Genomic DNA, 18,016 nt, shown 5'->3' with positions numbered 1-18,016 from the left:
ATGCGGACAAGGCCCGCCCACTCATTCACTCCACTGTTTTCCCACTGATGTCTGAGGCTCACCAGGCCTTCAACCGTATCGTGGCCGACATCGGCAAGGCTGCGATGCACGCGGTCGACGAGACGCTATGCTTCCAAGTCGAGAGCGCTGTATCAGACGTTGCTCTGGCCGCCATCCTCAACCAGGCAGGCAGGCCCGTGGCATTCGTTTCCCACACCCTCCATGCCTCCGAAATTCGGCACTCCTCTATTGAAAAGGACGCCCAGGCCATCGTAGAAGCTGTACGACATTGGAGGCACTTCCTGGCCAGCAGGAGATTCACTCTCCTCACTGACCAAAGGTTGGTTGTCTTCATGTTTAACAACACACAGCAGGGTAAGTTAAAAAATTATAAAATCTTGAGGTGGAGGGTTGAGCTCTCCACCTACAATTACGAGATTTTGTATCGCCCCGATAAGCTCAACGAGCCCCCGCAATGCCCTATCCCGAGGTACTGTGCTAGCGCACACATGGACCGACTCCGCACCCTGCACGACGATCTCTGTCACCCAGGGGTCACCCGCTTTTATCACTTCATAAAGGCCCGCAATCTGTCCTACTCCATCGAGGAGGTCAGGGCTATCACCAGAGACTGCCAGGACTGCTCGGAATGTAAACCGCACTCTATTGGCCAGACCGTGCGCACCTGGTGAAGGCCTCACGCCCCTTTGAACGCCTCAGCGTGGACTTCAAAGGGCCCCTCACCTCCACCGACCAAAAGACGTACTTTCTCAATGTGGTCAAGGAGTACTTGAGATTCCCCTTTGACATCCCATGCCCCGACATGACGTCTACCACCGTCATCAAAGCCCTCAACACCATCTTCGCGCTGTTCGGTTTTCCCGCCTATGTCCACAGCGTCCGGGGATCCTCATTTATGAGCGATGAGCTGCGCCAGTTCCTGCTCAACAGGGGCATTGCCTTGAGCAGGACAACCAGCTACAACCCCCAGGGAAATGGGCAGGTGGAGCGAGAGAACGGGACGGTCTGGAAGGCCGTCCAGAAATCTCCCGGCCTCCTGCTGGCGGGAGGTCCTCCCCAACGCCCTTTACTCCATTCGGTCGCTCCTGTGCACTGCAACCAACGGAACTCCCCATGAACGTCTCTTTGCCTTCCCTAGGAAGTCCACCTCCGGGGTTTCGCTCCCAACATGGCTGGCAGCTCCAGGACCTGTTCTCCTCCGCAAGCACATGCGATTCCACAAGGCGGACCCGTTGCTTGAGAGGGTACAGCTACTCCACGTGAACCCACAGTACGCCTACGTAGCGTACCCCAACGGCCGCCAAGACACAGTCTCCCTCATGGTCCTAGCACCAGCTGGGTCCACACACTCCTCCCCTCTGCCCCGGAGCCACCCTCCCTACCCCCGGCGCATCCCACCACAGCCCCCGGTCCAGGATGATCCGCCCTCCCCTTGGTCCCACCCGTGGATGAAGATGAGGTCGACATGCTCCTGGAGTCACCGACGACCGAACCGATGCCGAAATCGCAACAACTGCGGTGCTCGCAACGTCGAATCAAGGCGCCTGACTGTCCAAATTTGTAACCGCTTTCTTAAATTTTAAACAACCTGTATGTAAATAGTTTCCACCACCCCGGCTGGACTCTTTTTTTTTAATAGGGGATGAATGTGGTAGCCACCACTGTTGTATTATGTATACTGCATACAAGTTATTACGTTAAGGCCCCTGTACTACAGGTACGGGGGTAGATCTCTGTCTGCTGGCTCCGCCCAGTAGGCAGAGTATAAATGTGTGGGCTCTCCGAGCTGCAGCCATTTCAGCAGCAGCTGCGGGACCCTCCACATCTCTGCGTAATAAAGCCTCGATTACTCTCTACTCTTGTCTCATAATAATTGATAGTACATCAGTCCTGAAATCTTTTTCTCTCCTTTTTGCAACTATGGTATCTGCTTGTATAAAAGAAAAATAGGGTGGGGCAGCAGGTAGGTATTTATTTACATGAATATTGTTGAGAAAGTTTTCTGAGATATGCTTCAAGACTATTCATCAGACACTGGGAAACTTCAATCCTCAAATGGAGTCTATCGCAGTTGAACAACTATCAGGGAGTGTGGAGTTTGCACTCAGTTATCCATGATAGGAATCTATCACCTCAGCACTTCAGCTATTGGCTGCCAAAATGTTGAGGCTTTGAGTAAACAGAGTGTGAAGGAATTTCGTCCTCCACTGTAAAATTTGTGTTTGGTTCTCATAGTGATGATAAAATAAAGCCCGCTGACAGGCGTGTTTAGCTGGGTATTTCTCGATAGCTGCAGTGCTGAGAAACATCCTGCTACCCTCCGAGGGATTTCCTGCTGGCGAGCTGAAGCAGATTTTGTCCCCCGCCCATCCCATTCATCCCCCCTCACCCCTCCAACCTTGGAAAGCACGCAGGACCCCCCCCCCCCCCCCCCCCCCCCCCAGTGGCCAGGCACCTTGGGCCCGCCCCCAGCACTGCCAAACTAGCACCTGGGTGCCTTGATATTGATGCACCAGCAATCGGACTCAAGTCGTAGTGAAGTTCCAAACAACAGGCTTTAATACGCTAGATGTGAGCCAGGCAGTGGTCGGACAGAGAAAGGCCGACTGCCAGCCAACACGAGCTCTTATACCCCGCCTTGTAGGCGGAGCTAACAACCTCTCAGCCAATCAGCGGGTAGTCACATGACCAGCCACAACCAATTGGCAGAGAGGCACATGACTTGCCTGGGCCAATGGGCAGCGAGGCTGCTATACCAATGGCAGCCTGGGTCTCCGGTAATATGATCCCTCTAGCCATACTACCACAGATATTACCAGCCAGGCAGTGCCACCGGTTTTGTGGACCAGTACAGAACAGCAGTTGAGTCCCAGGCACCAGCTGAATCCGGCGTCCAGGTATTTAAATGAGCTGTTCGGCTCATTTAAATATTCAGATCAGGATCTCGCCCAGTGAGGGTGAGAACCAAAGCGCGCTAGGTGGGGGGAGTCGGGTGACCCGCGATTAACCCGATGTCAGACCTGCAGCCTAATTTGGGCTCATGTGAGATTCACCAGATGCCCCCACCCCCCCGATCTGCACCAGGCGGAACACGGTCGCTGAATCGCGTCCATTGACTTGTTAGGTTCAATGTGAATGACTTTGATGATGGTGGAGGTGTTTGATCGTCGGGGATTCAGTGATGGTATTGCCATGTTGCCATTGAACACATTCGGCGGGGGGGGGGTTAGATTCTCCCGTGCTGCCAATGGTCATTGTCTGGCGCTTGCATGGTGCAAATGTTACTTCTCACTTGTCCAGATCTTTGGACATGGGCTACTTACAGTGGGAAATGGAGTATCTGAGTGCTTGGTGCTGTCTTGGTTGCCAGATCACTGGTAGTCTAATGGAAAGTGATAGATGGTTTTGAGGCATGTATTTGTTTAGCCTTTGGCACGAGCTTCAAAGGACTTGAGATTCAGTCCCTCTGAAACAATGGCTCACAAATGAATTCAGTTACAACCAATTTGTTTCCTTAGACTGGCTGACAGTCACGCAAAGGTTGGCCTTTTTGTAGTTTTATTGTTGTTTTGTACTCTTTAATGTTTTCCCAGTGGAATTAGAGCTTGATGGTACTCATTAGTGCACATCAAATTGGGAGGCTTGAAGCCTACATTACAACATACATTTTCTACCATAGAACACATGTAAAAACATCCAATAATTTGTATTGCTGGCAGTTATAAACAATAACAATTCAAAGCATTCTCCCAATAGTTGGATTGTTGCCTTTGCTGCTTTAGTTTAGAGCAGACTCCTATTTCATAAAATACAAAACGTTTCTATTTTGTTTCGTGGCAAAATGAAAATATTAAAACAAGAAACTTGAAACTTGATGATATCTGAATGATCTATTACTAACCATATTTTGTAGATTATACAAAGGAGGAAATGTTCCTACCTTCCCGATAATTCGAGTTATCATAATGCATTTCCATCATTACATAAACTGGATCGGCTGATGTTCCAAGTGAAAGTCCCACATCGGAAGGATAGGAAAATCCCTGTCATAATTACAGGAAAAACAATTGTAAAATAGTTACTTAATGTTGGTAATATGCTTGTACATTAACTTGAAAAAATAATTTTTAAATCCAATGTTCAGAATGCCGAAAGCATTTATAAATATGCATCAGGGATTGGGACAACGTCTCTCAGAAATATTATTTTGATAATTTCTATAGCATTGTAAAATTCCAAATGTATGATGTAAAATATTACCCCGTGGCAAAATTTGGCATCCATGAATGTAAATTCTTACATTATTCAGCAAATACATTGAGAGCACTGTGATGCTGGTAATTGTTTCTTGTATATTTATATATTAATACTTATACTTTCAAAGAACAAACAAAAACAACTACATCTTTGTGGATAAGGGATAAATGCAAGCCTTCAATATAAAAGGTTTAAACTGTACAATATATAGTGATAATACTTCACAATGTCATGGCAAAATTCAGAGTTAACCAAACATGTTTTTGATGAAAGAAAGGTAGTTTTGATAAGTCTCATTGTAACAAGCAAACGTCCTTGGCAATCAAACTGATGAAGTTGAAGAAGCATTTATAACTGTTGGGACAGAAAATGAGAAGTTGCACAGAGGTGTGCTATATCTCATGAATCAATGCCAAAATTCCAGACTTTGTGAAGGAGAAATACTATAATTTTGCACTTATTGCTGGTAGATGTTTGCTAAGTAAATATACACATGAAGCATAAGTGGTGAGTAAGGTTTTTTTCTACTAAAATGTGCGTATGTGGCTAAATTGGTGTCAGTATAAAGATTTGATTGGACAACATTGCTCAACAAGAAGACAGGAGAAGATTATACTGCATCTTTGTTGGACTGAAAAATGAACCTAGAAATGCAAGGTTCACAGTATAAAAAGGAACATATGTTCATGGCATTATAAAAGTTGGATTTGAAATAAATAATTTCAAATAAATAATCATTCAGCTGTATCCATTATGTTTTTAAACTCCTGGAATATGTCAACAATTCACTGACTCAAAATATTGAATAAAGTTGACTTTATATGCTAACAGTGGTAGCATATAATCAGTTTTAAATAAGTGTGTTACCTCTACTGTGCTGAACGAAAGGATTTGTAATTAGAGTTAAATAAATTAGCTTACTACAGCAGTAAGTACCTACCTGTCCACCGATTGCCCATGCTAAAATGATACTTTCACAATTAAAAAAATCATCCGGCATATTGGAATTATAACATTCATGTCCAACATCAAGGGCACTATCATTCAAGATGCTGTGACACTGATAAAGGAGAATATGATGTACCAAATGTTCATGACCTTTCTGAATAATAGGCTCAACCTGTGAATAAATGAAAAGACAGTCAGTAGTCTTCTACCTTGAATCAAAGCAAGCATCCTTTCCTCCAGGTACTCTATTATAAGACCAGAAGACATAGGAGCAGAATTAGGCCACTCGGCCCATTGATTCTGTCTGCCATTCAATCATGGTTGAAATTTTTCTCATCCCCCTTCTCCTGCCTTTTCCCCATAACCCGATCCCCTTATTAATCATAACCTATCTGTTTCTGTCTTAAAGACACTCAGTTTGTAGACCTCCGCAGCCTTCTGTGGCAAAGTGTTCCACAGATTCAACACTCTCTGGCTGATGAAATTCCTCCTGATCTCTTTTTTAAAGGATCGTCCTTTAGTCTGAGATTGTACCCTCTGGTCCTAGATTTTCCTAATTGTGGAAACTTCCTCTCCACATCCACTCTATTCAAGCCTCGCAGTATTCTTTAAATTTCAATAAGATTCCCCCCTCATCCTTCTAAACTGCAATGAGTACAGGCCCAGAGTCCTCAGCTGTTACTCATACCACAAGCTCTTACAGGGGCTGGTTTAGCTCACCTTCTATATTATGAATGCTAGCAGATTATTCTGTAAACAGGGTTGGGTTTTGCTGGCAGGGGCCACAACACTGATTCTTGAGACACTCCACGAGTCACAGCCTGCCAGCTTGAAAGTGTCCTGTTTATCCCTACTCTCTGTTTCCTGTCTGTTAATCAATCCTCTATCCATGTCTATATGAGGGCTGGTTTAGCTCACTGAGCTAAATAGCTAGCTTTTAAAGCAGACCAAGCAGGCCAGCAGCACGGTTCGATTCCCGTACCAGCCTCCCCAGACAGGTGCCAGAATGTGGCGACTAGGGGCTTTTCACAGTAACTTCATTGAAGCCTACTCGTGACAATAAGTGATTTTCATTTCATTTCATTCCAGGGATCATTCTTGTGAACAACCTCTGGACCCTTTCCAAGGCCACAACATTTTTCCTCAGATACGGCCTAAAACTGCTCACAATACTCCAAATGGGTCTGACCAGAGCCTTAAACAGCCTCAGAAATACATCCCTGATCTTATATTCTAGCCCTCTCAACATGGATGCTAACAATGCCTTCCCAACTGCCGACTGAACCTGCAAGTTAACCTTAAGCAATTATTATGCAATTATTTATTATTTATCCTTAGGCAGCACCTTCCAAATCCATGACCACTACCATCTAGAAGGCCAAGGACAGCAGACACATGAGGACACCACCACCTGGAGGTTCTCCAAGCCACTCATCATCCTATCTTGGAAATATATCACCGTTCCCTCACTCATTGGATCAAAATCCTGGAACTCCCTCCCAAAAAACACAGTGGGTGTACCTACACCTCAAGGACTGCAGCTGTTCAAGAAGGCAGCTCACCACCATCTTCTCAAGGGCAATTAGGGATGAGCAATGAATGCTGGCCAAACTAGCGAAGCCCATATCCCTGGAATGAATGGTTAAAAAGTACCAGTGGCATTGTTTTCATTGGTGCCACACCAGAAATAAACATTCAAATTTGAGATAGAATATCAGATTTAGAGGGGTTGAGTCAGATATGTTTACATTGATACCGGTCTTAACCCCCTCCCAAGTTGCAATTGGTTATGGGAAAGACCAAATCTGACAACATTCCCTGAGACTACAGCGGTAGAAATTATCGATATGGACATCAGCACAAAGAATCCCCTTCAAGCTTTGAGGTTTTGCAGAAGCAAGTCATAATGATGATCAGATTTAGTGTTACTTACCTGAACTTTATGGAGGTCTTGTAGCACAATGGGTAGCGTCCCTGCCTCTGAGTCAGCAGTCATGGGTTTGAGTCTGATCCCAGGACGGTAGCACGGTAGCACAGTGCTTAGCACAATTGCTTCACAGCTCCAAGGTCCCAGGTTCGATTCCCAACTTGGGTCACTGTCTGGGTGGATTCTGCACGTTCTCCCCGTGTGTGCTTGGGTTTACTCCGGGTGCTCCGGTTTCCTCCCACAGTCCAAAGACGTGCAGGTTAGGTGGATTGGCCATGCTAAATTTCCCTTAGTGTCCAAAATTTCCCTTAGTATTGTGTGGGATTACTGGGTTATGGGGATAGGGTGGAGGTATGCGGTTGGGTAGGGCGCTCTTTCCAAGAGTTGGTGCAGACTCGATGGGCCAAATGGCCTCCTTTGCACTGTAAATTCTATGAAGTTCTATGACTTGATGGCCAAGGAAGGTGCATTCATAACACGGTCAAACAGGCTACACAATCCTTCCAATATACAAATGGCAGGCAGTAGGTGCAGGAGAGACACCTGGATCACCCATGCTTGGTGTGCAGTGGCACCCTTCAAACTATAAGCTTCTGATTTCAGCTGCTCCTGCAACAATCAACATCTGCCTCTAGATGGAGCCTGGTCAATCCAAAACTGGGTGAATGTCATTTTTTAAAACATTTATTTACATTTATTGTCCATTTTCTTTTTTATACTTTTAAAGTTATTTTATTTTAAACATTCTTTCAATTCTGAATACAGGTTTTTAGGAAAAGGCAGCATTTCATCTGAAAGGATGTGATTCAGAGACCCCTTTCCGCCCAGCGCAGACCTGGAAGTCAAGGGTTAATCACGCGAGAACCACAAATCGGGCTCCGCACCGGGCCGATCGCGAGTCACCCAATTCGCTCCGCCCGCCGCAATCTGGACCTCGCCCTCACTGGGCAAGATCCAGATCTGAATATTTAACTAAGCCTAATGGCTCATATAAATACTTGGATGCCAGATTCACCCAGCACCCGGGCCTCAACAGCCGTGGCTGGGAGATCTCACCACATAAACATGGACGAGCGTAACCTTGGGAGGTCTCCCAGGCCAGTGAAGACCCCTGGGTGGTCGGTGACAGGGCAGGGTGGCACCCTGGAACTCCCCTTGGCACCCAGGTACCTTGACACTGCTAGTCTGGCACCCTGGCAGTGCCACCCTGGCACTCCGAAAGTGCATACTCCGGAAGGTATGCACTGCCAGGGATTGACCCGTGGAAACCTTGCCAATTAGAGGTGGGGTGAGGAGGGTTCCAAGGGGCCTCCCCAAGGTTGGTGGAGGGTGATAGCTGGATCAATAAACCGGGGAGGCCCTAAAGGGGGGTGGAGGAAGAGCGGGGAGACAGTCAAAGTGGCCGATTTGCGGACAGCCGTTGCTGCTGCCGAGATGAGCTCGCCAGCAGGAAATCACTCAAATGCGGCCTCCCCAGAGTGAAACTCCCCAAGGCCAAAAACAAAATGGCAAATTCCCGTCGAATAGTGGGATGTTTCTCGGTGCTACAGCCGCTAAGAAACACCCCACTGAACCTGTCTGACAGCGGGCTTTGTTTTAAGTCCGCTGAATTGGGCCCATAATTGTTTCAACGTTTATTTTCTGCTGTGAAATATCCTAAAGAATATAAGAACTAGGAGCAGGAGTAGGCCATCTGGCCCCTCGAGCCTGCTCCACCATTCAATGAGATCATGGCTGATCTTTTGTGGACTCAGCTCCACTTTCCGGCCCGAACACCATAACCCTTAATCCCTTTATTCTTCAAAAAACTATCTACCTTTACCTTAAAAACATTTAATGAAGGAGCCTCAACTGCTTCACTGGGCAAGGAATTCCATAGATTCACAACCCTTTGGGTGAAGAAGTTCCTCCTAAATTCAGTCCTAAATCTACTTCCCCTTATTTTGAGGCTATGCCCCCTAGTCTGCTTTCACCCGCCAGTGGAAACAACCTGCCCGCATCTATCCTATCTATTCCCTTCATAATTTTATATGTTTCTATAAGATCCCCCCCTCATCCTTCTAAATTCCAACAAGTACAGTCCCAGTCTACTCAACCTCTCCTCGTAATCCAACCCCTTCAGCTCTGGGATTAACCTAGTGGATCTCCTCTGCACACCCTCCAGCGCCAGTACATTCTTTCTCAAGTAAGGAGACCAAAACTGAACACAATACTCCAGGTGTGGCCTCACTAACACCTTATACAATTGCAGCATAACCTCCCTAGTCTTAAACTCCATCCCTCTAGCAATGAAGGACAAAATTCCATTTGCCTTCTTAATCACCTGTTGCACCTTTAAACCAACTTTCTGTGACTCATGCACTAGCACACCCAGGTCTCTCTGAACAGCAGCATACTATAATATTTTATTGTTTAAATAATAATCCCGTTTGCTGTTATTCCTACCAAAATGGATAACCTCACATTTTTCAACATTGTATTCCATCTGCCAGACCCTAGCCCATTCACTTAACCTATCCAAATCCATCTGCAGACTTCCAGTATCCTCTGCACTTTTCGCTTTACCACTCATCTTAGTGTCATCTGCAAACTTGGACACATTGCCCTTGGTCCCCAACTCCAAATCATCTATGTAAATTGTGAACAATTGTGGGCCCAACACGGATCCCTGAGGGACACCACTAGCTACTGATTGCCAACCAGAGAAACACCCATTAATCCCCACTCTTTGCTTTCTATTAATTAACCAATCTTCTATCCATGCTACTACTTTACCCTTAATGCCATGCATCTTTATCTTATGCAGCAACCTTTTGTGTGGCACCTTGTCAAAGGCTTTCTGGAAATCCAGATATACCACATCTATTGGCTCCCCGTTATCTACTGCACTGGTAATGTCCTCAAAACATTCCACTAAATTGTGGCAGCACGGTAGCATTGTGGCTTGGGTCACTGTCTGTGTGGAGTCTGCACATCCTCCCCGTGTGTGCGTGGGTTTCCTCCGGGTGCTCCGGTTTCCTACCACAGTCCAAAGATGTGCAGGTTAGGTGAATTGGCCATGATAAATTGCCCTTAGTGTCCAAAATTGCCCTTAGTGTTGGGTGGGGTACTGGGTTACGGGGATAGAGTGGAGGTGTTGACCATGGGTAGGATGCTCTTTGCAAGAGCCGGTGCAGACTCGATGGGCCGAATGGCCTCCTTCTGCACTGTAAATTCTATGTAATTAGTTAGGCACGACCATGCTGAGTCTGCCAATTTCTATCTAGATGCCTCGCTATTTCGTCCTTGATGATAGATTCCAGCATAGAACATAGAACATTACAGCGCAGTACGGGCCCTTCGGCCCTCGATGTTGTGCCGACCCGTGAAACCATTTGAAGCCTATCTGACCTACACTATTCCATTTTCATCCATATGTCTATCCAGTGTCCACTTAAATGCCCTTAAATTTGGCGAGTCTACTACTGTTGCAGGCAGGGCGTTCCACACCTCTACTACTCTCTGAGTAAAGAAACTGCCTCTGACATCTGTCCTATATCTACCACCCCTCAATTTAAAGCTATGTCCCCTCGTGTTGGTCATCAACATCCAAGGAAAAAGACTCTCATTGTCCACCCTATCTAACCCTCTGACTATCTTATATGTCTCTATTAAGTCACCTCTCAGCCCTCTCCTCTCTAATGAAAACAACCTCAAGTCCCTGAGCCTTTCCTCGTAAGACCTTCCCTCCATACCAGGCAACATCCTATTAAATCTCCTCTGAACCCTTTCCAGAGTTTCCACATCCTTCCCATAATGTGGTGGCCAGAACTGCACGCAGTACTCCAGGTGCGGCCGCACCAGAGTTTTGTACAGCTGCAGCATGACCTCGTGGCTCCGAAACTCAAACCCCCTACTGATAAAGACTAGCACACCATATGCCTTCTTAACAGCCCTATTAACCTGGGTGGCAACTTTCAGGGATTTATGTACCTGGATGCCGAGATCTCTCTGTTCATCTACACTACCAAGAATCGTGCCATTAGCCCAGTACTCTGCATTCCTGTTACTCCTTCCAAAGTGAACCACCTCACACTTTTCCGCATTAAACTCCATCTGCCACCTCTCAGCCCAGCTCTGCAGCTTATCTATGTCCCTCTGTAACCTATAACATCCTTCAGCACTATCCACAGCTCCACCGACCTTTGTATCATCTGCAAATTTACTAACCCATCCTTCTACACCCTCTTCCAGGTCATTTATAAAAATGACAAACAGCAATGGCCCCAAAACAGATCCTTGCGGTACATCACTAGTAACTGAACTCCAGGATGAACATTTGCATCAACCACCACCCTCTGTCTTCTTTCAGCTAGCCAATTACTGATCCAAACCGCTAAATCACCTTCAATCCCATACTTCCGAATTTTCTGCAATAGCCTACCGTGGGGAACCTTATCAAACGCCTTACTGAAATCCATATACACCACATCAACCGCTTTACCCTCATTCACCTGTTTGGTCACCTTCTCAAAAAACTCAATAAGGTTTGTGAGGCATGACCTACCCTTCACAAAACCGTGTTGAGTATCGCTAATCAACTTGTTCTTTTCAAGATGATTCTAAACCCTATTTCTTATAACATTTTCCAACATTTTACCCACAACCGAAGTAAGGCTCACAGGTCTATAATTACCAGGGTTGTCTCTACTCCCCTTTTTGAGCAAGGGGACAACATTTGCCATCCTCCAGTCTTCCGGCACTATTCCTGTCAACAAAGACGACATAAAGATCAAGGACAAAGGCTCTGCAATCTCCTCCCTGGCTTCCCAGAGAATCCTAGGATAAATCCCATCTGGCCCAAGGGACTTATCTATTTTTACACTTTACAAAATTGCTAACACCTCCTCCTTGTGAACCTCAATCCCATCTAGCCTGGTCGACTGTACCTGAGTATTCTCCTTGACAACATTGTCTTTCTCCAGTGTAAACACTGACGAAAAATATCCATTTAACGCTTCCCCTATCTCCTCTGATTCCACACACAACTTTTCACTGATATCCTTGATTGGCCCTAATCTTACTCTAGTCATTCTTTTGTTCCTGATATACCTATAGAAAGCCTTAGGGTTTTCCTTGATCCTATCCGCCAACGACTTTTCGTGTCCTCTCCTCGCTCTTCTTAACTCTCCCTTTAGGTCCTTCCTGGCTAACTTGTAACTCTCAAGTGCCCTAACTGAGCCTTCATGCCTCACCCTAACATAAGCCTTCTTCTTCCTCTTGACAAGTGCTTCAACTTCCTTAGTAAACCACGGTTCCCTTGCTCGACAACTTCCTCCCTGCCTGACAGGTACATATTTATCAAGGACACGCAGTAGCTGTTCCTTGAAAAAGCTCCACATTTCGATTGTGCCCATCCCCTGCAGTTTTCTTCCCCATCCTATACATCCTAAATATTGCCGAATAGCATCATAATTGCCTTTCCCCCAGCTATAATTCTTGCCTTGCGGTATATACCTATCCCTGCCCATCGCTAAAGTAAACATAACCGAATTGTGATCACTATCACCAAAGTACTCACCTACATCTAAATCTAACACCTGGCCGGGTTCATTACCCAGTATCAAATCCAATGTGGCATCGCCCCTTGTTGGCCTATCTACATACTGTGTCAGAAAACCCTCCTGCACACACTGCACAAAAACTGACCCATCTAAAGTACTCGATCTATAGTATTTCCAGTCAATATTTGGAAAGTTAAAGTCCCCTATAACAACTACCCTGTCACTCTCGCTCCTGTCGAGAATCATCTTTGCAATCCTTTCCTCTACATCTCTGGAACTATTCGGAGGTCTATAGACAACTCCCAACAGGGTGACCTCTCCTTTCCTGTTCCTAACCTCGGCCCATACTACCTCAGTAGATGAGTCCTCAAATGTCCTTTCTTCCGCAGTAATACTTTCCTTGATTAACAATGCCACACACCCCCCCCCCTCTTTTACCATCTTCTCTGTTCTTACAGAAACATCTAAATCCTGGAACCTGCAACAACCATTCCTGTCCCTGCTCTATCCATGTCTCCGAAATCGCCACAACATCGAGATCCCAGGTACCAACCCATGCTGCAAGCTCACCCACCTTATTCCGGATGCTCCTGGCGTTGAAGTAGACACACTTCAAACCAGCATCTTGCTTGCCGGTGCCTTCTTTCGAACTTTTAACCCTATCCCTGACCTCACTACTCTCAACATCCTGTACACTGGGACTACAATTTAGGTTCCCACCCCCTGCTGAATTAGTTTAAACCCCCCCGAAGAGCACTAGCAAATCTCTCCCCCCCCCCCCCCCCCCCCCCCCCCCCCGGATATTGGTACCCCTCTGGTTCAGGTGAAGACCATCCTGTTTGTAGAGGTCCCACCTACCCCAGAATGAGCCCCAATTATCCAGGAAACCAAAACCCTCCCTCCTGCACCATCCCTGTAGCCACATGTTCAACTCCTCTCTCTCTTATTTCTCACTTCGCTAGCACGTGGCACGGGTAACAACCCAGAGATAACAACTCTGTTTGTTCTAGCTCTCAGCTTCCACCCCAGCTCCCTGAATTTCTGTCTCAAATCCCCATCTCTCTTCCTACCTATGTCGTTGGTACCTATGTGGACCACGACTTGGGGCTGCTCCCCCTCCCCCTTAAGGATCCCAAAAACATGATCAGAGACATCACGAACCCTGGCACCTGGAAGGCAACACACCAACCGTGAGTCTCTTTTGTTCCCACAGAACCTCCTGTCTGTTCCTCTAACTATGGAGTCCCCAATGACAAGTGCTCTGTTCCTCTTCTCCCTTCCCTTCTGAGCAACAGGGACAGACTCTATGCCAGAGACCTGTGCCCCATTGCTTACCCCTGGTAAATCCCCCCCCCAACAGTATCCAAAACGGTATACTTGTTATTGAGGGGAACGACCACAGGGGATCCCTGCACTGCCTGCCGGTTCCCTCTCGTTCCCCTGACGGTAACCCATCTACCTTCGTCTTTTACCTGAGGTGTGACTACCTCCCTATAACTCCTCTCAATAACCCCCTCCGCCTCCCGAATGATCCGAAGTTCATCCAGCTCCAGCTCCAGGTCCCTAATGCGGTTCTCAAGGAGCTGGAGTTGGGTGCACTTTCCGCAGATGTAGTCAACAGGGACACTTGAGGTGACCCTTTCCTCCCATATTTTGCAGGAGGAACATTCAACTGCCCTAGCCTCCATTCCCACTGAACTAACTTCCCAACTACTGAAAACGAAAAATTTTTTTTAAAATTTTCCTATTATCTTCCCTACTACCGAAGTTAAGCTCACTGGCCTATAATTTCCCGCTCTCTGCCTACATGGTGTCATGTTTGCTAATTTCCAATCTTCCGGGACCACCCCAGAGTCTAGTGAATTTTGGTAAATCATCACTAGTGCATCTGCAATTTCCCTAGCCATCTCTTTTAGCACTCTGGGGTGCATTCCATCAGGGCCAGGAGACTTGTCTACTATTAGCCCCATTAGCTTGCCCATCACTACCTCCTTTGTGATAACAATCCTCTCAAGGTCCTCACCTGTCATAGCCTCATTTCTATCAGTCACAGGCATGTTATTTGTGTCTTCCACTATGAAGACCGACCCAAAAAACCTGTTCAGTTCCTCAGCCATTTCCTCATCTACCATTATTAAAACTCCCTTCTCATCCTCTAAAGGACCAATATTTACCTTAACCACATTTTTTTGTTTTATGTATTTGTAAAAACTTTTACTGTCTGTTTTTATATTCTGAGCAAGTTTACTCTCATACTCTATCTTACTCTTCTTTATAGCTTTTTTAGTAGCTTTCTGTTGCCCCATAAAGCCCTCTAGTCTCCCTCCAATCTTTGCCACTTTGTATGCTTTTTCCTTCAATTTGATACTCTCCCTTATTTTCCCTCTTTCTACCGTCCTTCCTTTTTGTTGGTATTTATTTGACACATACAGTATTTATTTTATATTTAGTGATTTATTTCTTGGTGGTGTGCTATTTGCTGGCAGCATGATTCTCTCTTCCCGCAGTTTGCCAATGGGATTTCCAACTGAAACCACCCCATGCTGCTGGGAAACCCACGGGCAGGATCGTGCTGCCAGTGGAAAAAGGGACTCCAAACGGCCAGAGATTTCCGCCGAGTATTTAGTGATCTTTTAATTGTGTCACTTAAACAGATAGATGTGTATAATATGTATATTCTTCCAACTATGGAAGAATTACAGTTGGATCACTTCTCTTTCATGCAATATTTTCTGTTCATATTTAGCTTCATTGAAAATACCATGTAACCTTAAGAAAACGTTTTTTTAATTTTAGAAATAAAATTAAATCTTCAGCAATGTCAATCATGGCTTTCAAAATATCTTTTTGTACAGCGCATTTAAAATCGAAAGTGTAGCAAATGTAGAACATACAAGGAAGCAGTTTGGAGTAATCTTCACTACATGATTCACTGAAGAGCATCAAGGATGAAAGGAAGATAAACCAGACCAACCCAACCGATGCAATGTTTCCATATGTCCCATGTGTCAAAGATAAAGACATTTACAGAATGAAGGAACCATTAATTCTGTAACAGCTGGAGTTTATCTTTGTGCATTGTAGAATTTGCAGAGCTACTTGGTGAAGAGAGACACCTTTGTGATCATAATATCAACAAGGAAGACTGAAGTGTTTGAAGCCGTAAAAAATGGCAAAGCGTCGGGATCTGACTGAAAACCGAAGTGTTTCCCCAGAAACGCAGCTTGGTTTTCTTTTCTTTTTTCTTTTTTTTAAATTTAGAAAACCCAATTAATTTTTTTCCAATTAAGGGACAATTTTAGCATGGCAAATCCTACACATCTTTGGGTTGTGGGGGCGCAAGCCATGCAAACACGGGGAGAATGTGCAAACTCCACACGGACAGTGAGTCAGAGACGGGATCCAACCTGGGACCTCAGCGCCGTGAGGCTGCAGGGCTAACCCACTGTGCCACCGTGCTGCCCTAAAGCTTGGTTTTCTGTCCAGATCTTCTGATTTTGCCAGAAATAAATCAGGGTTGTGTTTTAAGCAGTGACTCTGTCAGTGCAGGGTCTCACAGAGCTGGAAGATACAGCTACACAGAGATCAAGGCACCATCTTTAAAGGGTGTCCTGATCTGCGCTAAAAATATACTTCCCCTACCGCCCTTCCACAGCCATGGAAGACCCCCCCCCCACCACAGAAGCATCAGAGGGCGCACTCCCCCTTCTTCACGCACTCTCCCGCACATTCTCTGGCGCGCACCCCTGTACCCACCCACCATATATAAGAGGAAGCCCCCTCCCCCAATAGGTAATATTATAGCAGAGCGGATGTTATTATGTTTTTTTCAGTCTACTAAAAATCAGACAATTTCTACTCAAGCAATCAATCTGCTTCAACACATTATTACCATGTGGCAAAGTTATAATTTATCACATTCTTTCTAGTGATTGAAGAGTTCAGAACAAAGGGACCGAGATACAATATTGAATGTGAGCGATTCGGAACAGAGTGCAGGAGATACCTTTTTACACAGAGGCTTGTACAGGTCTGATGTGGAATACACTGCAGAAGCTAGCAATTGAAGCAAGTTAGATAAGTAGTTGAAGGAAAATTAGTTTTCGAAAAGGGATGAAACATAGATGTGGGAGTGCTGTTCACGTAGAGGAGAAACAGCAACATGGCCATTTCTGATCATGTGTCATATTGGACTAGAAACATTAACTGCTTCTCTCTCTACAGATGCTGCCAGAACTGCTGAGTATTTCCTGCACTTTCTGTAATCATGTTAGTAACGTGGCCTAGCTGGGCCAAAAGCCTGTTTCCATGCTGTAATTCATATCTAATTTTATCAAGCACAGTATTCCCTTTAGGTATACTAACATAACTCTAGTTCTATCTGAATCAATTTCTTTTAAGACAATAAAACAATAAAATACAATATAGCCAAAATTTTCTGGCCTTTACTCGCCAGCGGTGACTCCCCGCAGCCGGACTGCGAACAACAGGAAAATCCGTTGACAGCAGCAGGACCAGAAGTTCCCACCATGGGCCAATGGTCCGCCACAAAACATGCACGCAGTGGGAGGGTGGGGCGCCCATAGTGTTCTCCAGTGTTATGTGGTTCATGGCATCTCGGAGGTACTGGGAACCATAGACTGCATGAGGGAAGGGAAACCCCCCAGACAACAATCCCAATGGCCCCTCTTTCCAAGTTCTGCCCAGTTTCAGTGCTCTATTAGATTTCTGGGTTCTCAGCCACGAATACATAATGGGGTTGGCTAAGAGCCTGTTGAAACACGTGAGCACCAATGGAAACATTGCTTGATTGACAGATCTGGCTCTTTGATCTCTGCTGTCAATTTCACAATGTTTATTAGATAAGATAAGGAGGTTTCAAGGTTTTCAGTTTCCGTTACCAATACTTTAAATAGTCTGGGTGATTGACACGTTCATTGGGCCCTTGTAAATAAAGTTTAGGAAGATGGAAAGTTATCAATGTATGACTGTTTGTAAAGCTTTTATTTACATGTCCTATAGGGTTCATTGTTTCTACGCAGTGTTTATTGGGTGAGTGGGAATGGAAGGACCATAGATTGGAATGGGGATAATGCAGGACCATAAGGGTTATTTGAGGGCATACCTTGTCATGGGGAACATTAGAGACCATATGGGTGGGTGGAGGCATGAGGTGGGATGGATGGAGTATCGGGAATGTGTGGAGGGTGAGGGGATGTGAGGAGTGAGGGTTAGAGGGCCTTTTTGTTTTTACTGGGCCAAAATCCCACAGCACCAGGCCTTTTAAACAGCCTGCCTCCTCCACATCAGGCAGCCTCTG

At 45.7% G+C, this 18,016-nt stretch overlaps 1 protein-coding gene across 1 annotated transcript in view; it reads right to left on the bottom strand.

Annotated features, from left to right (window-relative positions):
- moxd1 (monooxygenase, DBH-like 1) overlaps window positions 1–18,016 on the bottom strand; it is a 109,731-nt gene that overhangs the window by 40,650 nt on the left and 51,065 nt on the right. Inside the window, exons 5-6 of the mRNA XM_038799875.1 lie at window positions 5,219–5,398; window positions 3,962–4,064 (exon numbers count right to left, since the gene is read on the bottom strand). Of these exons, the coding sequence (XP_038655803.1) occupies window positions 3,962–4,064; window positions 5,219–5,398 (283 nt within the window). The remainder of the gene's footprint in view (window positions 1–3,961; window positions 4,065–5,218; window positions 5,399–18,016) is intronic.

The sequence above is a fragment of the Scyliorhinus canicula genome, chromosome 6, assembly GCF_902713615.1.
Source record: "Scyliorhinus canicula chromosome 6, sScyCan1.1, whole genome shotgun sequence".
NCBI lineage: Eukaryota > Metazoa > Chordata > Chondrichthyes > Carcharhiniformes > Scyliorhinidae > Scyliorhinus > Scyliorhinus canicula.
Note: the sequence above shows the minus strand (reverse complement) of the source record. Positions and strands in the feature narration are given on the sequence as shown.